At 35.9% G+C, this 23846-nt stretch overlaps 1 protein-coding gene across 1 annotated transcript in view; it reads right to left on the bottom strand.

Moving 5' to 3' along the window:
• Trdn (triadin) overlaps nt 1–23846 on the bottom strand; it is a 226845-nt gene that overhangs the window by 147170 nt on the left and 55829 nt on the right. Inside the window, exons 5-7 of the mRNA XM_029568123.1 lie at nt 23614–23673; nt 3997–4062; nt 2211–2270 (exon numbers count right to left, since the gene is read on the bottom strand). Coding sequence (XP_029423983.1) covers nt 2211–2270; nt 3997–4062; nt 23614–23673 — 186 coding nt within the window. The remainder of the gene's footprint in view (nt 1–2210; nt 2271–3996; nt 4063–23613; nt 23674–23846) is intronic.

The following is a 23846-nucleotide window of genomic DNA, read 5'->3' as shown; positions in this document are numbered from 1 at the left end:
ATGATCAAGAACAGATTTGTGGAGTCAACAAGGTCAGGAAGCAGAGGCCTTCATTCATACAGTTTCTGAGAACTGAGTCTTGCTAACAGCTCTGTGAATAAAACTGGAATGATCTTTCCCCAGTTGAACTTCCAAATGATGTTGTAGCACAGGTTAATACATTGGCTGTGAGAGACTGCTAAGCAGTGAATTCAACTAAGTGATTCCAGATTCTTGTCTGACAGATAGTGTGAAACAATAAATATGTTTAATCTTCAAAATTAGGGTCTATATTTTACATAGCAATAAATAACTATTACAGTATTCAACACTTTTTGTTGAGTGAATAAGTAATTCTTTAAGATATTTTATTTTCAAAAAATACTTGATTTATATTTAGTTCACCTAGATTTTTGTTGTGTTTTCTTTTTTTGTATAATCCAACTACATATAACCTTGTTAAATTGTTTCTCAAGTAGTCATGTTTATTTTCTTCATTTGCTTAATGATAGTGTACTTATTAGCACACTACACTATCATTAAAATAAATAAATATATATAATGCATACACAACTTATTTCCATTCATGTCTGTGAAACAGAAAAGTAGTAAACAGAATAAAATTATTTAGTTATAAATGTAATCTTGAGAAGAAATTCAAGATATTTTCCAGAAAAAAGTTTAATTATAAATTTTGTCCATTTTAATATCAAAAACGTGGTTATGTTATGGAAAAATTTCATTATAAATTGTCTCCATGAAATATTCATTTATATTTTATTAAAAACACATTGAATTTTGAAAATAGATTATTTCCCATAAATGAGTAGCTTCTTGATCATGCTGAATTAAATGGCTCCAGTTTACTAATCACATTGAACTTACATTTTAAAATATGAGTAAAACACGTAAATTTAGGAGATAATTTGAGCTATTAGTTAAAATGCATATTTTTAAATACTTCAATAACTGGTATATATTAGAATAGAAAAAAATCAGCTTACTAAATAATCCAAAATAAGTAATATTGGAGTGATGTTTTTATAGACTTGAAGCATATAATTAAGGTGATTCTGTATGCAAATTCTTGTGTGCATGTGTGGGGCAAACACACATGCATCTGTGTGTGCTCGTGTGGAGGACAGAGGGTCATCTTCAGTTCTTGAGGAACACCTCAGGCATCATTTATCATTTTTCTTTTGACAGTGTCACACACAGCTCCAGAACTTGCTGATTAGGATAGGCTGGCTAGCCAACAAGTCCCAGGGATCACCTGTCTATGTCTCCCAATTTTGGGGGGTTACAAAAATTGCCATAATGCGATTATTTTTTTAAATGTGGATTCTCAGGATTGAGCTCAAGCCCTCATGCTTGAATCATAAGCACTTTATAAACTGAGCTACCTCCCTATCCCTTCAAATTCTTAAAATAGTGAGTGTCTGAATGCAAATATCACACTTGTCAAAAAATGCTGAACCACTTATGTTTGTTTCCTATTGCTAGAGTAATAAATTAACACAGATTTAGCTGCTTAAGACAGTACCCATTTAGCATCTGCCAGTCTACATGATTCAAGTGTGGCTCAACCTGTTTTGATGGAATGCACTTTGTAGGGATCATAAGACTAAAATAAAGCCATCAATGAACTGTGTTTCCTAGTGGAGTCTGTGTGAATAACTGGCTACCACGCTTATTCAACATAGAGGCACGATTCAGTTCTTTTTTCCTATTTCCATGTGATGCCTGTAAGTTTCACTATGGCCAAGGAAGATAAGACCATACACTTCAAAAACTTGCTTTTTACTCTGTGAAACTTCTGTTTTTAAAATACTTTGAAATTGTCCATTGAGCATAAGTGCATCAGGGTAATTTCATCAAGCATCAGGGTAATTTCTCTGAGATCAAACTTGACAACCTCTGAAAAATTGTGTCTGCCATATAATATAATACAGTCATGATGATGACTCCATGGACTAAAGCTCATAGGGACCAAATTTCTACCAATCATATGTGATGACACTTCATTTTCCTCTTATATTTTAATATCCATTTGACAAATGTGGTTTTAATTTTCTGGGGATATCTAGTTTTAAATCATTTTATGTAATGAAAAGTTGAAAACACCAAAAAAAAAAAGAAAAGTTGAATGATTATAAAAACATTCAAGTTGTGCACAAAATATGAATTTCAGAATTAGAGTCAAGGATGAAGAGAATAAAGAGAAAAGTTACCTTTTTCTGTTGTCTTTGTCTTTGGTTTTTCTTTCTTCTCAAGTTTTTCCTTATGAGTTGCTTAAACAGAAAACTTACATTACTATATATACTTTTAATATATTCAAAACCAAATTTTCTTTTGACCACAGTTTTAAGGTCATCGAAATCATACACTAGCTCAGAGTTCATGATATTGAAGGATCTACTTCAGGAGTGTGGTTTCCACTCCACTAATAGCTGCATAGAATCTAATGTAAATTTGGCATTAAGACTTTCAAAAGACCCTCTGTCTTTTTAAAATTTTATTTATTTATTTTTTATGTGTGTGTGTGTGTGTGTGTATTGTCTGCATGTAGGTAAGTGCACCTGTGCTGTGCAATGCCTGCAGAGGACAGACGAGTCTGTCAGATTCCCCTGGAACTGGAGGTACAGACAGTTGTTAGCTGCCATGTGGGTGCTGGGATTCAAACTGGGTCTTCTGCAAGAACAGTCAGTGTTTTTAACCACTGTGCTATCTCTCCAGCCCCTACCCTCTTTTTTTTTTTTTAAGTCTCTATTTCAAATACATAAAACTTTCAGAGAATAAAAACTGGTAAGATGATTTTTTTATCAGACATGTACAAAACCTATGCAAACAACAGCAAAAAAATCCAATCATAATCTCACTCCACATAACACAAACAATCCATTTTGATGGGTTAAAGTTAAATGAAAACTATAGAACTTTTAAAAACTTCATGAAGATATTATATTGAATTAGTCTTTAATGAAGGTTCCAAAGCAGAACTGCTATAGGAAAGTAAGAGTGTATCTAATAACATAGCTCATGGATCTATATACACATAGGCACACACCTATGCCTTCACACAGCCATGAAAACAAATGCAAATCTTACATTGACTGAAAATAATTAAGGAAATTGTTTGAAAATAATTACAAATTAAGAATAAGATATGTGAGAATAACAGAGGAAGAGATCTGCACTACTCGAAATCATATTAAATGTTTCTGCTTACAAATATCAAAATATTAAGTAAAGCACATGTTGGAAGAAAATATCCTCTTTTGAATATTATGAAATTTTGTAAAAAGAATGAGGAAATATTGATCCATGTGGAACATTCTCTAGGATATATTTCTAAAGAATAAAAGCCAGGATATAAGACATTCTAGATTTTGAGCAAAAATAGTGAGACTAATATAATTATCAATTATGTACCACTACAGTATTATATGAATAAATCATATACTAAATACATCAATATTAATTGTACACATATTGTTAATCAAGCTCTAGAAAGTGGCATAAAAACTCACATTTATGCCAGCATTTGGTCTGAGATGGAATAAGAACTAGGAGACTGGGAGCAGGATGGGAAAGGCTTTTACAATAAAACTTCATGAGTCAAACAATAAAGTTGACTTATGTATCTGTTCTCAGTCGATAAATAAAAACTAACAAACAAATAAGGGAAACTAATAGGCAATAAAGTTAAAATAATGAGGACTGTTTTCATATTTATAAAACTTCCAATACTTTATCAACTAATATTCTCATTGCTGGCTAAGGCTGGTTCAAAGCTAGCAGAGAAAAGTAGCTTGGAAAGTAGCTTGATGACAGAGATCAAGATCCTAAAGTTCTTCAGCACAGATATTCCTTCTTTTAGGCTCTATCCAATAACAATAAATGTAATGCAGCATTTTAAAAGAAGAAATGCATTATTATCTAGAAGCTGAATATAGTGAAGAGAATTTCCAAAGGGAAGTGTTTAATGTTAAAGTAGCTTAAAGAATAACTGCATACCTTTCTTCTCAGGTTTCTCCTTTTCTTTGGTTTTTTCTTTGTCTTTTTCCTTTTCTCTGTGTGTAACTGGAACGAAACAGATAATTGTCATTTAATCAAAGGAATTAGTCTTAAGATAATTGCATGACACTTTAGCTTATTTGATACTTTTGAAAAATCTTCCTTTAACTGGTATAAAGGTTTACACACTTAGATGATTAAGCTTCAAAATTATTATAGATTCACTCTTTTATTCCTATTTTTATTTCACATTCAAGCATAGTCTAATATAAAAATATCTCTAAAAACCTGGATCCCTCTCTCTCTCTCTCTCTCTCTCTCTCTCTCTCTCCCTCTCTCTCTCTCTCTCTCTCTCTCTCTGTGTGTGTGTGTGTGTGTACTGCTTTATGCTAAATGTGTTCAGTTTTGAAATTGGATTAAATCTAAAAATATGAAGACAACAATCAGGACACATAATCTTCTGAACCTGAAGCAATGAATGATCAATCAAAATGGCCTATGCTAATACTTTATAGAAATAGTCCACAGTACAGATTTTCAAAAATTATCATATGAGACTAGATGCTACCAAGTCTTTTCTGCTCTCATTATTTATTCCAACAGGATTCAAGTTTAAGTGAATATAAACAATTATTTTTTTTTATTTCGGGCATGAGAGATGACTCAGTGGTAAAGGTTAATGATTGCTCTGGCAGAGGTTCCGGGATTGATTCCTAGTACCCACATGGAAGCTAACATCCATCCATAACTCAAATTCCAGGGGAATCTAATGCCCTCTTCTGACCTCCACAGGTATTGTACGACACAGGTTCACTTATGTGCATGCAAACATTATATTCATAGTCATATGTTCATACTCATATATTTTAGTTTTATGTGCAAGAATATTTTGCCTGAATGTTAAGGGCACCAGGGCATGAAAGCCTGCACAAGCCAGAAGAGGGCATCAGATCTCCAGGAACTGGAGTTAGGGACAAATTGTTAGCTACCAGGAAGGTGCTGGGAAGAAAACCAGAGTCCTCTAGAAGAGCAGTAACTGCTTTTAATGGCTGAGTTATCTCTCCCTAATCTTAACAAAAAATCTTAACCTTGCTCTTTCTTTATAATTCTTATCAATCATCAAACTAGAAATTTGGGAATCAAAACACACTTCTTACTCATTTATTTTCCACTATTATATATTCACTAAGTTCTTTTAGCCTGGCCCTTTAAGCGCTCCTTTTACCCAACCTCTTTTATTCCATCTTTTATTCCCTACGTACCATGTATTTACACAAAAATACAGGAAGAACACTTGTCAGGTGCTGAATATTCTGCTAGGTGAGACAAATACTCTCCCTTCAATGGGATTTCAACAAGCTAATGGATGATGAATGCTAAACAAATAATTGCACAGGTAGTTAATTGCAGTTAGTGTAATTGCTAGGAAGAAAATAGGCAGGATGGCATGTCAGTGTGGATAATGGAACCTAATCTCATCTGCATATTAGGAGAAGGCCCCTTGGTAGAAGTGACATTGAAGGATGTGAAAAATGAGAGGAAATTAGCCTAGTCAAGACTGGAAGGACAAGAGGGAAAGAAACCATTCTGTAATGTAATGATGGAGGAGAGCGCACTGTATGCTTGGCCCTTCATATCTTTTATTATGATAGTATCCTGACTGACCTCTTGAATCTCTACTTTTAATTAATTAATCAATTAACCAATTATTTATTTATTTATTTAATTATTTATTTATTATTTGTCCCAGTTATTTTTTTAAAGTGAAAGTCTGCTTACATCATGAATATGTCACAAATTTTTGTCTCACCTATTACTTAGCATGGTATCTGTCACAGCTAGGTACTATCACAAATATAAAAAAGTGTTTCATTGCCCCAGTGACCTGACACCTGCATACAGCCTAATCTCATCTGCTAGGAATTTCACCTTGAACTTTACATTCAGTGCTAACTGATGGCTCACAGCTCCACAAGGACATATTGTGGGTTCTATGTGTCACTTGCTTTTCTGCTTTTATTTATCTTCCATCTTGAATTCCCAAACTCAGCTGTCACTTTCTGACTTGGCTCAAGGGTCTCTGTAAATCTCTATCCCATCTATATTTATTCCAGACAGAAATTGCACCATGTATTAATTATGTATTAATAAGTAATAATATTGCTATTCTTTATATGTGATTGCTGAGTAGATGAAGACTTTAATGGTTGAACTATTTTATTACTTTTGCATCCCTCGTTCATCCCCAATGTCTGTCATATGATAGATTGTAAGTAATATTTTCCAATACATTGAAGTCTAGCATATTATAAGAAGAACTACTTTCCTTTCCATGTAAAATTCTTTTTAGGAATAATGGTATGGCATAAATATAATAACCCTGCTTGCTTTCAGTCTTTGGAAATTTTTATAGTTTCAGAAAATGTCTTAAATAAAACCCACCTCAAAACATCTAGACATTTCTTTTCATACTTTTTCTTTTTTCTTTTCTTTCTTTTTTTTTTTTTTAAGTACATCTGAGATACCAAAAATAAGAGTAGGAAATCAGAATTTACAAAGATCACAAAGAGCTCATTTTTGTTTCTTTGGATCATTGTTAATTAAGCTGAAACCCAGAAAGAAATTCTTGGCAAAAACAAAGCCTCTTTTAAAGTTTCTCTAGAGGGAACCAAGTTTATGAGAGATAAGCTGTGCTTTCAGAGCCCTGACTGGAAGGACTCCCAAGGGAACACCTAATCTGCAGCTCTGCCTCTGCACCTTAGACAGCCGGCTGTCCATCCCACTAGCAGATTTTCAGACTGACAGGTGTGCAGGCATAAATCGGAGAATTAATACAAAATCAGAAGAGCAAGGGGGCGGAACTCAGATTGAAATTAGCATATTAACTCCACAGTCCTGTCACCCAGGGGAAAAAGCTGGTTCCTACAATGGAAGTTTTTGATTTACAGACTGTGCTCCATGCTGGAATTTCATTATCCCCCTTCAGAATTAACACTACAATGCAGCTTAGTGAAACAGCTGGACCCAGGGGCTCTAGGGAGCTGTTCAAAATGGCAGACAGCCACTAAAGCTGCTTGGACAGAAACTTCAAACTTTGGCAAGTATGTACCCAAATGCCAAGTACTGAAATAACTTTCAAGCAACAATGCAACAGTCAGTAACTGCTTTAATAATGACTTTGAAATAAAAATCGTTTGCTAGTTGCTGCCTTTCTGGTATATCTCTACTGAGAACCCATAACCAAGTTTTCCAATGAGAAAAGAATACCTCCTTGTCACCAACTTTGATGGTAAGCCATAGCTTGGTGAAGATAGCTTCAGCTCAGGACAAAATAAGCCTTTTGCACCTGTTAGAGCTTAGTTTGTTTGCCATCTTATTTACATGAAACAAAAGTCCCTTTGGTAGGCTCATTATGAAAGCAAAGGGAATCCAGCAGTTGGAATGCTATGTGGCTTGGCATCTGAGTTGGCCTGGCTCTGCTCTTCCTGTGCTTGTCCAGATTCTGACCTTTTACTGACCAGGACATTCAGCTCTACTCAAAACTTTGAAGTACATCTCATCCTCCCATGAAGCTCTTCTTCAGATTTCCCCAAGCTCTGCCTCTGTTTTTGATCCCAGCAGTCATCAGGAAGACTCCATGATTTTTCTAAAGTGTGTCAGAGCTCATAGTACCCCGACCCTACAGTTCTTGGTGGCCAAAACACGCACCTCTCCATGTAGCTCAATAATCACAAGTTTTGGTGCAAAAACTGTTAATGTATAGATCTATGAAATTTTCTAGCTTATGGATAGCAAAAAATTTTAAGTAAACCATTGCATCAAGGAATTATACCTTTTCATTGTAAAAGCTTTGAGATACATGGTTAAACATGATGGAATTTTCTGATTTTTCTTTTAATAAATTTCTCTGTTTTAGATATTTGTGGTGCTTATAGTATAGGAGAGATTAGTCAATAATTTTTAAAAGGCGAAAATTCCAATAGATGCATAAAATTTATACATATTCACATTTGTTCACATTGTTGTTTAATGACAAAGAGTTAGGTATCTAGTTAGATATTACCAGGCTTGAAGCACATTAGGCTCAAATCCTCCCCCATAATCAACATCTTATCAAACCTAGAACTTTAAACTTGCATTTGAGCACACTTTTGCCAAGATTTAAAGTTTATGTTGAAATAGCTATAGTGTCTACTGTAAGAATGAGTTTTATAAATTAACTTGTATTAACATGGACTAATAGTTTTTAATTAACCCCAGCAAAACCATCTTCTTGAATTTGATGCCAAGGTGTTTCCTTGGCAACCTCAGTTTTGTACTTCAGGAAAAAGAATAATGAATGTATGCGTAAGAACTGACATATCAAAGTTCCGCAAGATGTGCACCCACCCATCTTCACTGAACATAGTGGAGATTGAGAAAGGACAGGTGACCTGGATGAAAGGGAACTAGGGATGAAAAGGCCTATTAAGGTAAGGGTGGAGCCAAACTTGAACTTGTACTTCCCCAATGAAACTGAAGAAATGATTTTGAATAAATTATAGGTATGGCGAGATTAGGGGACTGACACAGTGGAAGAAATAGGGTTCTGGAGTAAGGTCCATCTACATAGGGTGGGAACACAGAAAGCTCTATCTCTACAGGTTGAGGGGACAAAACAGATCCATCAGCACAGTTCTGGGAGACAGACAGTTCTAACACATAGCTAGAAGAACTATTGCCTCCTGGATTTGGATCCACCCTTAATTTACCATTGCTATGAGTTCATATGAGTAACTGCCCAGCTGTCTGGAAAATTGTTTCTTTGCAATCCTCCACTGCCTCTGGCTCTTAGAATCAGAAAAGGATTCTTGAATAAAGAAATTGTAAAAAAATTGTATCATCCATTCTTTCTAAGGGATAGTTTATCATTTTAGCTTTCACAAAAGGACACAATTTTAGAGCTGGTATGAACATAAGAATCAACTAACCCGAACTGCTTTGTCACAGAAAAGAATGCTAGGTTCTAAGAACCTGGGGCAGAGCAGAAAAATAATTAAATTTTCTGATATTTTCTCCCTTCAACTCTATTACCTTCTTCCTTCTAGATGCTAAAGACCATGAATTTGTTTTCCTACCTGACATGTTCTAATTGGGTTCTGCAAGCATTCTTTCTGCAATAAGCATTTCAACAGTATACACACTTTTTTGTATCATAAAATTACTTTTATTTCTATATTAAAGTGAACACTAAGCAAATTATTCAAAGTAAAAATCTCATCTGATATACATACATATAACTGAAATCAATGCACATATATAACATAAAATATTAGATTTAATCTCAAATATGGATTAATGATATGGGAAAATTCTCTTTCAACAGGGGCTTCCTAGCCAAGGCAATAATTGAAATCACTTCCTTATAAGTGAATAATCTACAAAAGCGGTGACGATAACTCTCAATGGAACCTTCTATTCTCATTTTCCAGGTTTATCTTATATATGTACAGAGAGTAAATCACATATTTTTTAAATTATAAATATTTTCACTTTAAGAAATAAACATAGCTGAAAAGAGAAAATAAAAGCTGTATAGAACAGAATGGCTACATTAATTTTTGGACCGTGAGCATAGTTACGAAGGGCTTCTGAACATCCAGGAACAATTTAATGCCCTGTTCTCTTTGGCTTTTGAGAATCGCTTTCAGTTAAATTTCTTGTAGCTTATCCTTCCAATCTTGTTATTGTTTCCCAGAAATTAAGTGACTCAAAATAACAAAGCACATCATTCATTAGTATTATTCTAAATCCCCATTGTAAAAAAAAAAAAGAAAATTCCTACTTGATGGATGTGAAACTTTTATAGATTGGATTGTGTCCTCCAAAATAGATACATTGGAAGCCAAACAGCCAGGCAATATCAAGAGCCAGGAGATTGGTATAGAACAGTTTGCTCCTCTCAGGTTTCATAACGAATAAGTCTGACAGAAAACTTAACTTTGGACGTCTAGCCACAGTAACCACTGTAACCATTAAACATTACACTTTGATAATTGTAAGCCACCTTTTTTTAGATTTATTTATTATTTATTTATTTGTTTGTTTATTTATTTATTTGTAATTTGTTATGGCAGTCCTAGGAAGCTGACAGAAATAAGTGCTTTTCTAGTACAGCTTTAGCAAAATTCTCACCAAAACCTCAAGAGCTGACTCTTGACTTCAGTTACAAGTTTTAGAGTCCATGCTAAACCCCAACCTTCTCATTCTTCTCAGGCTCTACTAGACTGCAGTCAGACTCTCTCAACAGCTGAGTCAGTCAGAATGGGAGAGCACCTCCACTCCAGACCACTGGCATAGCTGATATCTGTCTGTGGGTCTTGTTTATCACAAAATTTTGTGCTCAATATGGTATTTGTCTATAAGTGCTGTGAATACATTAATATGCATTATTCCTCATAATCATATCCAGACCATGCACTTACAGTTGTCCTCCAAGAAAGCTCCCTATTCCCACATACACTTCCATTCTGTGTAGATGGAATGCTATTGGACAGCATGACACTTCTGCCTTGTAGAGTTGCTCCTCATTCCTGAGATCAGTTCTTTACCAGATCCTTGAAGACCCAGGTGGATGCAGCACACACCTGCTCTTCTCACTGCCCAACATGCTCTCCTTTTTACTAGGAATCCATTTCTGGATGCATGTTTAGAAAGGTCTTGTTTTTATTGTTTCTTTCTCCACAGCGAGTGAATAGACATATTTAATGATTGAAACAAAACTTAAATACTACCTAAAATGGACAATGAAATTCATAATCACAAAAGGAATAAGACTTTATGCAATAAATAGACAACAACATGGAGTAAAAACATCGAGATGAAAATTCAAAGAAAATTATTCTCCCCAGATAATTTTATGGTTGGTTTTTCATTTGTTTGCTTTTCCAAACTAAATGAAGCTGTGCTACTTTAATCTGTTTCATTACAATTGCACTGTTTCTGTGTGGTCATTCTCAATTCATACGCTCAGGTTAAATATTAAAATTATCTCTTCGAATCAAGTAGTGATTAACAAAGTAGAAATACTTTGAAGAATTTTATTCATCACTTCGTTTATTCATTATTTGAATATTTGTTGACCGTGTTGTATATGTTGTTAGTTGTTAGCATTATTTTTATTTTTCTATAATCATACAAATTTAGAGCTGGTAGGAGCCAGTGAGTATGAATTTCCTGGTTCATAGATAAGGAAGGCAAACAAGAGTCAGTGAAAAAGCTGTTCCAGAAAATATTTGAAAACAAATTCAATCCTTGCTCTTACTGGGTTAGTTAGGCTCAAATTTGCTGTCAAAATGCTGTATGTCCATGTGCTGGGTAATACTAGTGGTCATGGAATTAGTGCTATGTGACTCCAGAGAGAGTATGGTGGCCTCTTAAAGGAACTGGTCTTCCATTTGAGAATCAAAAACATGAGCTGAGTCCTGTCAATGACTACTCAGGAAAGGTCTGATAATCAGATAACAGAGCATGCCAAGGCATAGAGCTCTGAGACAGTGCCAATGCCTATGTCAGGACTCCTCATGGTGCCCCACGCAGGTGCATACGTGACATCAGTGAGTTGGATTTGGAAGTGGCTGCCTGAAGGACTTAGTGTGAAAGTTTTAGAAAGGGCACAAAGTCACAAATTCATAGAGCTAGGGGTATGAATTATGGCATGAGAAGGATTTCATATGTCAGGCTGGAAATCATGGCTTTTATTTCCCTTTTGGGGGAAAGGGGTTTATTTCACCTTACAGGTTACAAGCCATTATAGAAACACTGAGATACCAATAAGTAGTTTTAAGCCAGTGTAGTGACTAGCATTGCTTGAAGGAATTTGTGAGTATTTCAACTACAAATTAATTGTCTGGTCATCTGCAGTGAAACAGTATTTACCAGGCATGACAGGGCCATTGCACACATGAACTGGCAGTGGCTATGATTGCATGTTCAAGACCTGTACCATATCAAGCCAACCAAAACTCAACATGGACAGGGGAGAGGCTCATGAATTCTTACTCCTGGGGGAAGGAGAAATTTTTCTTCAGGGATACAGCCCCTGAGAGGCTACCCATGCTCCAATCGGCAGCCGTACACCCACACACATACAGGCAGCACTAAGTGGACTCGGTGGGTTTTTTAAATGAGCATGTGACATTAGGGAGGAGAAGTAGTAGAGAAGTATTAGAGGGGAGGGAATGGGAAGTTGATTTACTTAAAATACATTATATGCATGTATGAAATTTTCAAACTATAAAATATTTTTTAAAACTGCAAACCTTGATAAAAGAAAAAAATGAAGTAATTTTCATAATAGCTATGAGATAATGGAAAGAAATAGCAGCAGAGAAGCAAATGTCAGCTGAAGTACAGTGAAGGGAGAACAGGGCAACGCTAAGAAGGGCTGGACTTTGCTACATGAGAAGTCTGTGTGAGGTAGGGATTGTAACCCAAAACCTTCAGCCACAGTCAGGTACATAAACAACTTCAGGGTCATAACCTCTCCTCAGTAAGGGGGATTCATGGAGACTGGTAAGCTGTGTAGAGTTTCCACCCAAAGGCAGACAACTGCCAGTTTCAAACCCACCTGGTCAGAGGAATCCACTATGGGAACCACTTGAACTCTCACCATTGAGCTTGATTGGTGGCAGTTCTAACCCTGTCTTCCCATTTGAATTGTAGGAGAGCTGGACTCAAATTCTGGCATGCCCTCTGGAACAATAATCGTTCCATGATGGAATTTGAAAATGGGCAAATTTTTCCCAAAAGCTATGAAGCTCATGCTAAAGGACAGAGTTGAGTACCTTATCTGATAACTATGGCTGTGAGGGTCTTAGCTTGAGTAAGAAGTACAGGTAGTGATGTTAGTCATTGAAGCAAGGGATGAAGAGCAGTTATGGCATTTTATGCAGCAGATATTGACATGGCTTTGAGTAAAGTAATCGAGAGACTCCTTACACTGGGAGAAGAAAGTTACATATTTAGTTAGATAAGAGTCACGAACTTCCGTTCTCAGTCCAGCCTGGGTCTCTAGGATCCTCTGCTAACCAGACTTATGATTTGGAGATCTGTTTCTAAGACTCCTTAGTTCTCCACCATCACTGCTCTCGGATTTCCCTGGGTTACAGGGATCCTATCCCATTCCAGATCTGCTCAAACCTGGTTTGGAAGAGTGCATCAGTCCCTGCCATCCCTACTCTCAGTCCAGCCTGGGTCTCCGGAATCCTTCCAGTCCCAAATTTACTGTTTGGAGTTCCATCCCTGAGACCTCCCTGCATCCTGCCATCTGAGCTCTGTTCACCCCAGACCTGTGAACTCCCACCCTAACCTACCAGCTAACCTGCTTACATAGCAGCTCTCTCCCACCCTGCTGATCCAGTATTCTGTGCAGTCAATCTTGAAATCACAACTCAAAAGTCACACCTATTTCTAGCTTAACTGAAACCACATCTTTCACCCATGTCTTCAACATAAAGTGGCTCCAAAACTGAACACCAACACTACCCAGCTGGGTGGTAACCTGACACGTTGGGGAAACAAATAAAATACAAACACTCAACATGCCAAGATTGCTTATCCATACCAAGACACACTACCACTAACGCCCAGATGCCAAAGCTTCAGTGAAAAAAACACAAGCATCTTAAATACCAAGATAATATGATTAATACAGAAATTAACAACCCCAACATAATGTTTCCAAGAATAACAACCAAGTTAATGCACAAGAAAATGATTCCAAATAGCAATTATAAATATGTTCAAGGAATTTAAAAAGGATATGAACAAAAAACTGAAGACAAAAACATAAACATTTGAATGAAATAGCTAAAACAATTCAAAAGATGGAACTAGAATTAGATAAAGATATAGAATCTCTGAAGAAAAGTTAATCTGAAATAAAGCTTGAAATCAAAAGCTCAGGAATTCAAAGAAAAAGCTTGGAGAAAAGAATCAAAAAGAAAAATGGATCAGAGAATATCAGATCTTGATGAAAAATTGGAGAAAGGGATCACTCAATCAAAGAAAATGTCAAATATAAAATAATCCAGGAACAGAATATGCAAGACTTCTGGGACACTGTAAAAAGACCAAACCTAGTACTCATATGTACAGAAGAAGAGGAAGAAGAAGGAAGAGGAGGAAGAGGAAGAGGTAGAGAAGGAGGAGGAAGAGGAGGAGAAGGAGGAGGAGGAGAAGAAATAATAATCCAGATCAAAGGCACAGAAAGTATTGTTAATAAAATCATAGAATAAAATCTCCCAAATTTTATAGGGAAAGAGATACCTATCAAGGTATAAGAGGCATACAGAACACCAAGTAGATAGGATTAGAAAAAGAAAAAAAAAAAACTCCACATGTCATATAATAGTCAAAATACTAAGCATACTGAACAAAGAAAAGATATTGAAAGCTGTGAGAAAGGTGAGGTGACATATAAAGGCAGGCCCCAATCAGATTAACAACTGACCTTTCAATGGAGACTATGAAAGCCAGACAGCCATGGGCCAATGTCATACAAGTGATGAAAGAACACAGATTCAAGCCTAGATTACTGTACCCAGCAAAATTATTACTTGGAATTGAAGGAGAAAGAATAATATTCCATGATAAAAACAGATTTAAGGAACTTTGTCCACAAAACCAGCTCTACAGAGAATACTCTATGGAATACTTCAATCAGAAGAGAAGATTAAAAACTCTCAGGAGAGCACAAAGAATGAATAAAATACTGCAGAATACTCTTCCAAAAGGGATCTAACAAAACAGCCCTACAAAACCAACATAACAGGAATTAATAAACACGGTTCAAGAATAACCCTCAGTATCAATGGTGTGAACTTCCTGGTAAAATGTCATGGACAAACCAACTGGATTAGAAAACACAGTCTATCAATTTGCTGCCTCTAAGAAGGATACTTCACCAGCAATGAGTGACACCATATTCTTAACATTTTACCCTTAAAAGGTTGAGAAAAATATTCCAAGCAAATGGAACCAAAAAGAAGCAAGTGTAGGTGTAGCTATTCTAATATCTGACAAAATGAACTTCAAATTTAAGCTAATGAGGAGACAGGGAAGGCCACTTCACACACCCTAAAGGAAAATAAAATCCACCAAGAAGAAATTACAATATAAACATACATGTTGGATGTACCTCAAAGACAGGCATTTAACTTCATTAAAAATAAATAAATAGGGGTGGAGTGATGGCTCAGCGGAAGAGCACGGACTGCTCTTGCAGAGGACTCAGGTTCGATTCCCAGCACCCACATGGCGGCTACAATCCATCCTTAACTCCAGTTCCAGGGGAATCCGAAGCCCTCTCCTGACCTCCACAGCATTGCATGACATGGGTGCACTCACATACATGCAGGCAATACACTCATACACATAAAATAAAAATAAAAAATAAAATATTAAAAAGACAAATAAAACAAATAAAAATTTAGAAAACTTTATTAGCACTAAAATCTCACATTGACTCCAGTGCAGTGATAGTGGCTAACTTCAATATCCCACTATCACCAAGGAACAAGTCAATTGGACAAAAACTAAACAGAGAAACCCTAGAGTTAAATGACACCATAAGTCAAATGAACTTTACAGACATCTGCAAAACATTCCATACAAATACCAAATAATACACTTTCTTCTCAGCAGCCCATGGAACTTTCTCCAAAGTTAACTACATATTAGGCACACAAAGCAATCCTCCACAAATTTATGAAAATTAAAATATTATCCATATCATACCACAAAAGTATAAAGCTTGATAGCAGCAATAATAAAAATGAGAAAAAGTACACAAATTAATGGAAGCTAAAAAACATTACTGCATGAAATTTGAATCACAGGAGAAAAGAAGAAGGGAATAAAAATTTTCTAGATTTGGATGAAAATTTAAACACAGCATATCAAAACCTTTGGAACACAATGGAGGCGGTTCTAAGAGGAAACTTTATGGCATTAAGCACCTACACCAGAAAGTTAGGAACATTTCATATAACGAAATTAAAACTGTACCTGAAAGCCTTGGAAAACCAAGATCAAGCAACATGTAAAAAGAGTACATGGGAAAAAATAAGTAAAATTAAGGCTGAAATTAATGAAATAGAAACAAGACTATTAAACAAAGAACCAATGAAACAGAGTTGGTTCTTTGTAAAGTTTAAAAAGATGGACAGACTCTTAGCCAAATTAACCAAAAGGAAGAGAAAGAGGACTCAAATAAACAAACTCAGAGATGAAAAGGGAAACATTACAACAGACCCACAAGAAGTTCAAAAAACCATAAGAACATACTTTAAAAATCTATACTTCACTAAACTAGAAAATCCAAAAGAAATGGATGACTTTCTACATATGTACAACCTACTAAAATCAAGTCAAAATGATTCATAGCAACCAGTGAGATAGAGTAAGCCCAGGACCAGATGGATACATTGCAGAATTCTATCAAACGTTCATAAAAGAACTAATACAAATACTCAGCAAGTCATTCCATAAAACAGAAAAGGAAGGAATACTCCCAAATTCATTCTGTGAAGCCAGTAGTACTCTAATACCCAATCCAGGCAATGACCCACCAAAGAAGGAACTTATACAGCACCTCTTTGATGAATTCAGATGCAAACATTCTCAATGAAATACTTGTAAACTGAATGCAAGAATGCATCAAAAAGTTTATCAATCACGCCAAATTTAGCTTCATCCCAGAGATGCAGAGATGGTTCAACACATGTAAAACAATAAAAGTAATCTACCACATAAACAGACTCAAGGACAGACTACATGATCATCTCATTATCTATAGAAAAGGTCTATGACAACATCCAAAATCCATTCATTATAAAAGTCATAAAGAACCTAGGTATATCTCAGCATAGTAAAGACAATATACCACAAGCTCACTGCCAACATCATTCTAAATGGAGAAAAACTGAAAGCATTCCCCTCACAATCAGGAAGAAGACAAGAATGGCCACTCTTGTACTCTCTCCATTCCTGTTCAACATAGAAATTGAAGACTTAGCTAGAGCAATAAGACAAACGGAAGATATAAAGGGGATGGAAAATTGGAAAGGAAGAAGTCAAAGTATCTTTACTTTCAGGTGATACGACTCTCTATATAAAGAATCCTAAAGACTCCACCAGAAAACTCCTTGAGATGATAAATACATTCAGCAAAGTATAAGGTTATACAATTAAGACCCCCAAATCAGTAGCCTTCCTACACACCAACAACAAACATACTGAGAAAGAAATCTGGGAAATGATCCCTTTCACAATAGCCTCAAAGTCCATAACATACCTTGGGATAAATCTAACAAAGACAGTAAAGGACCTGTATAATAACTGTAGAAAGAAATTGAATATATCAGTAAATGAGAAAAACTTCCATGCCCGTGGGTTGGTAGGTAGAATAAAAATTGTGAAAACAGGTATACTATAAAAAGCAACCTACAAATTCTATGTAACACATATTAAAATCCCAACACAATTTTTCACAGATATGAAAAATAATCTTGGATTTCATATGGAAACACAAAAATCCCGGGATAGCCAAGATAATCCTGAACAATAAAATAATTTCTAGAGCCATTATAGTCCCTCTTCACAAATTATAATACAGAGCTTAGTAGTAAAAATAGCGTGGTACTGGCATAAAAAAAAAAACAACAAATTGATCATTGGGCTAGAACTGACAGGCCAGATTTAAATGCACACATTTAAAGCCACTTTTTTTTTTTTAACAAAAGAGTCACAAATACACACTGAAGAAAGACAGCATGTTCAACAAATGAACATGGTGTAACTGGATCAGCATATGTAGAAAAATGAAACTAAATCCTTATCTCTCAGAATCCACAAAACTGAACTCCAAATGGATAAACGACTTCAACATCAGGCCTAATACCCTAAATTAGATAGAGGAAAACATGGGGAATACATTGGAACTTATAGGCATGGGGAAGAACATTTTGAACAGGACTCTTACAGCACAACAATTAGGTCCAACAATTAACAAATGGGACCAGGTGAAACTACAAAGCTTCTGTACATCAAAAGATGCCATAATTTGCATAAAGAGACAACCTACAAAATGGTAAAAAATCTTTTGTAAAATATCTCTTTATTATTTTGATTTTATGTATACCAGTGTATTAACTGCAAGTATGTAAATGCAAACATGTTGTGCAATGCCCTTGGAGATCAGAAGAAGGCATCAGATCCCCCTGGACCTGGAGTATGAATAGTTGTTAGCCACCATGTGAGTGCTGATAATTGAACACTGATCTTCTGCAAGAACAGCCAGTGTTTTTCACTACTGAGCCATCTCGCCAGTTCTGGGGAAAAAAAATCTTTAACAGCTACTCTTCCAACAGAAGGTCACTGTCTAGAGTGTACAAAGAACTCAAAACTCCAAACATCAAAAAACCAAACAACCCAATTAAAAAGTGGTACAAGGTACTCAACAGAGAGTTCTCTAAAGATGAAACACAAATGGCTGAGAAATACTTCTTAAAATGTTCCACATCTTTAGTCATCAGGGAACCGCAGATTAAAACCACTTTGAGATTTCATCTTACCCCTTTCAGAATGACAAAGATCCTAAAAACACACAAGGACAAATGTTGGCTAAGATGTGGAGAAAAGGGAACACTTATCTGCGACTGGTATGAGTATGAGTAAAAACTGGTAAAGCCAGTCTGGAAATCAGTGTGGAGATTCCTCAAAAAGCTTGAAATTAATCGATCATATGATGCAGTCATACCACTCTTAGGCATATACCTCAAAGGCTCATATCTTATGACAGAAATACCTGTTCATCCATGCTCATTGCTGCCCTTTTCATAATAGCCAGAAATTGTAAACAACCTAGATGTCCATCAACTTATGAATGAATAATAAAGGTATGGTAAGTACATAAATACAATGGCTATTAACAGTGCCAGACAGGAGAAACCTTACTTTGAATTGTTGGCCAGTATAGTTCAAGAGACTCCCAGACTATTGCCACAGCCCTTGATGGCCTGCCTCCCAGAACTTGAAGGTAAGACCTTACTACTAAAGACAGAACATACTTCTGACACAGGATTTAGACCAAGGACCTGAAACCACTTCCCTTGAAGGCTAGCTCTCATAGATTTGGAGAGTGCTCTTAAGGTGCCAAGGGAAAACATCAATCAATGCAGAGGGCATTGGATCCCCTGGAACCAGAGTTAAGGATGATTGTTACCTTCCATGTGCATGCTGGGAACAGAACCTGGATCCTCTGCAAGAGCAGCCAGTGCTCTTAACTGCTGAGTCATCTCTCTTCAGCTCCTCCTTAAGTTTCTTTTGTCAAGTATTTCATCACAGCAATGAGAAAAATATATCTACTCATGTATCATTTTTCAAAAGGGATCATAAGTACAGGGAAGACACGGTGATGTAGGTAGCCCAGGGATGTGTTACAAGAATTTTAGATGGCATATTTTAAATTCCTTCTGTCTAAGGTCACATGGATACCAAATGGTATCCAACACTATGAAGATAATGTATCTATTTTTGTTCAGAAGGCTGGGCAATGTTTCTGTAATCTCATATGGGACATCCTTGCCTCTGGAACACTCATGAGCTGAGGTCCAAGGCTGCTTTACTCCTTTCTATCTGTGTGTTTATCAGTTCTTTTTAGTTAGACAAGAGTATATTTTAAAATGTTAGCCTTTACATAAAAGTTATTCTGTAAGACTCTTTTGACCAATGAAAGTTTTCATTACAAACTGTAACCCTAATATGAAAAGAACATGTTTTGTTGCAAACTTATGTTAAATCTTTTTGCTCAGAGCCCATGCTATTCAGCTATGGTGAACTTGTTCTGCCTGCTCACCAAAGGCTATTTACACGACCAACAACTGGGTTAATAACATTTAGTAATTCAAGAAAAGTTAAATTTATGTTTCTTCTAAGCAAATGTAATGTTATGCTGTTTTACCTATTGCATGAACACAATACAAAGTCACAAGTACATACATTAAACTGATTATAATTATGAAATAAATTCCTACTTCTTTTGTGTGGAAAAATTCCCAGGGTTGACTCAGTTTCAACTAACATGTCAGAGCTTATGCTTACTGCCATAATCGATATTCATTGCCAGGTATGAACTAAAAGGCTTAATTCTTAGCTCCCCAGAACTCCTGCATTCGTCCCCCAGTGAAAGACATCAAACAAAATAAACAAAGGGGGAAAGTAGAAATAAGAGTTGGCTTCTTATTCTAAATTTAAAATACCAATGTGGATAACTATAAAAATTATGTTCCTTTCTATGTCTTGGTCACAATGGAAATTGATTCTGTGCCCCCTTTAAAATGATCAATTTGCATATTTAAATGGATTAGTTTCAGATATCTGTGTTGTCTGGGATTGTTCACACATTGTTTACTTTTCTGTGTTCCTCTGATAAGTAATATTCTGTGCACTCACCTAGCTTTCCTAAAGCTTTCCTATGAGTCCAAGGAGGAGAGAAAGGAGGAGCAGGGGAGGTGGAAAGAGAGGAGGGTGGTGAAGTGAAGGAAAAGGAAGAAAAGACTGGGAGGTGTGATCTACTTTCCATCGTTACCGAATCATTATCTCTGCACAAACACCTCATCTCTCACATATTTAATCTTTTTTAAGTTAAGACACGCACTAGCTGTTAATAATCACCACAGGCAATCTGGTCTTGGGTGTATTATATACTTTCTTATAGGAGTTACAGTTGTGGGACTGGAGAGATGGATCAGTGCTTAAGAAGCACTGGCTGATCTTGCATTGGCCCCTGGTTTGATTCCCAGCACCCAAAATGCAACCAGAAACCATCCCAAACTCCAGTTCCAGGGGATCCAATGCCCTCAGACCTCTGTGTACATTGCATTGTAGGGGTACCCTTACATACATGCAGGCAATATACTCATACATATAAAATAAAAATAACATTTTTTTAAAAAAAGAGTTACAGTTGTTTTAAACACATAGCATATCCTAATGACCCATTAATTTACCTATAGTTTACATGGACTGTGACATACAAAACACTGAATTTATCTACATCTATGAACAGTTCCTAAAACCATTCTTTAAAATGTACTTTTAAAAGTACATTGTCATTAAACTACTGAGAAACAAAGAATATATATTATTCTACCTCAATTACAGACAGGAAACTGAAAAGTAAAATGAAGTATTTCACTTACATTTCCACAGGAAAAAAACATACTGATAAAAGGAATATATTCTTTTTGATGCCCAGACCTGCGTTAATCAACTGACGCCTCATTCATTTTCTCTCTCTGCCTCCCCGCTTCCTCAAAAATTTTTCATTCTACCCAGATATATTTGTTTGACTCAAGAAATATATTCAGGTAACTAATCTCCAGCCCAGCTTTTGAGAAACTTATTTTAAACTTCAGCCAAATACGCTGTTTTAATTACAGAAGACGCGGCAGTTTAATAACCCGCTCCGCAACCCACTGCTCAAAAGCTTGCGGCAGCAGGACTCTGATGTCAGGTTCCAAATGCAAAGGTTCCCATGTGCATTGTTATTCCCACTGCAGCAGCACTGCCCCAATAATGGAGTCTGCAGAATAAAGCCGCAGGGGCACTGAGTGAGTAGAATCTACAGAGTCCTGCCCAAACAGAGAAGCCAGTTCAGTCAGGGTTCCATCAGTGGCTCCCTGCCCAATTTCCCTGACAAAAGGAGTTAAGAACGAAAAAGGCAAGTGTGCGGGGTAAGAAAACACTGGCTGAGGTAATTGGGGCACCCCTGCAGTGGGTCTGTCTAAAAGACTCCCAGATTCTGTAAGTCTTAACGGTTGGGAGAAAAGAAAGTCATTGACTGGTGCCTACAGATGTGAAGGAAAAGTAAAGGCAAGAGTAGTTAACATTAAAAGTTCTAGCCAGGGAACCAGAAAAAGGTCAGATGGGGCCAAAAATGTCAAAAGTATTTAGGAACTCTTATCTAATCCCTAAAAGATTTTAGGGTTACCTTCTCAGAGGGGGGAATGTTAGAATAGCAAAAAGCCCCATCAAAAACTAAAGAGTACACGAAGTTGTCAGGAAAAAGTAATAGGGAGAAATGGGAGGAGTTGGAGGGGAGGGAGTGGGCATGGATTCGATCAAAACACCTTACATGCATGTATGAAATTCTCTATAAAATTTTTTTTAAGTAAAAAAACAAAAAGACACTGGCTGCTTAAATACAAGTATAAACAGGTCTCAACTGAATGGGCATCAGCGCTCTGACTGTGTTAGATCTAGTTGCCCATTCTGGAGCAATTCAAATATTATGATTAAAGATTTAGTATCTGAAGAATTGTCCGAGTTCTGGGGGATGGAGAGATGGCTCAGCAGTTTAGAGCACTGGCTGAAGACAGGGGTTTGAGTCCTAAGCTCCCACATGGTGGCTAACAGAGTCCCTAACTCCAGTTCCAGAGCCCTCTTCTGTCCTACAGGGCCTTGCAAGACAAAGGGAGAAATTATACACATGCAGTCAATACACGCACACATAAAATTAAGAAATAAGAAAAAAGAATTATCTGAGTTCTTCGCAGAAAAATATACACAAAGTATATTTAAAAATATCAGCAACCACATCGTGACATTGCAACATAGGCGTGCTACTATAATTTAAGGCTAATTGGAATTTCTATTATTTGAAAATTTACTATTTGCAGCTGTCACTATTTGTGACAGGCAATTTTACATAAACTAGGTTTTACAAAATAAATACTAAATATTCAAGTTTTTCTGTGTGGGTGATGCTAGCAATTGAACCAAGACCACTACACATGCTATGTAAGCACTATTACAATTACCAGCATACACATCCTTGCCAATGTTTAATTTTTATCTTTCTCTATATCCTATAAATATAGTAATTAAGACATTTTTATTTTTTGCCATAGCACATTCAAAGTTATATACAACTGACCATTGAAAAAACCTGGGCATTGTCCTGTTGAATACCTTTGCTAGCTGTCATTTTCTTCAAAGTTTCATTGCTACATGAAACATCCACAGAAAAATCATGATTCTTATATGAGCAAGGCAGCACTGGTTTTTACTGGAACGCTTTTGAGCAACATCACAGTTCCTGGATCCAGATCATCATTGTATTGTCAGTGTCTATCTACCCCTAGAAACGACCACAGAGAGTAGGGGCCAAGGCATGCTGCAGTAAAGTAATCTAATGACTCTGCATGTCTGCATGAAGAATTATAAAGACATTGAATGATAGGCAAGTTTCATGTTTAAAAAGCAAACTCTAAATCATTATAGGAACATTGAAAGAAAATGTTTTTGTTAAGAAAAATAATTATCTATGATGTTACTTTTAATGGAAAAACCAGTAGTAAGTGAAGATTTTCATGAAATTTGAAATGATTTTTAAAAAATCATTTAGCATTACTTACATTTAAACTTGGAGTAAACTGGGGAGGAAAGGATTAATGTAAGTAATACAAAAAACACAAAGGAAAAGTCTTTAAGCATGAAAATTTTCTCTCTCCTATGAATATATAAAGAGTATATTGTAAAAATATAAGAATAAACATGAAATTAAACTTTTACCTTTAGCTTGTATTTTTCTCTCAGGTTTTCCATGCTTTTCAGTCTTTTCTTTGAACATTTCTAGGAAAACATAAAATACATAATTTTAAAAATTGAAAAACTATACAATCTAAACTGTACTGATAACATAATTTTATTTTCATTATGGCTTTAGCATACTCGATAAAAATTTCCAGAGCAAAGATACATCTCTTTCAAAAGTGGCTGCAAATTTTTAGGTTCATAGTTGAATT

Source organism: Nannospalax galili, unplaced genomic scaffold, assembly GCF_000622305.1.
Source record: "Nannospalax galili isolate Female #2095 unplaced genomic scaffold, S.galili_v1.0 scaffold1340, whole genome shotgun sequence".
Taxonomy (NCBI): Eukaryota; Metazoa; Chordata; class Mammalia; order Rodentia; family Spalacidae; genus Nannospalax; species Nannospalax galili.
This window is presented reverse-complemented; position numbering and strand designations above follow the sequence as displayed.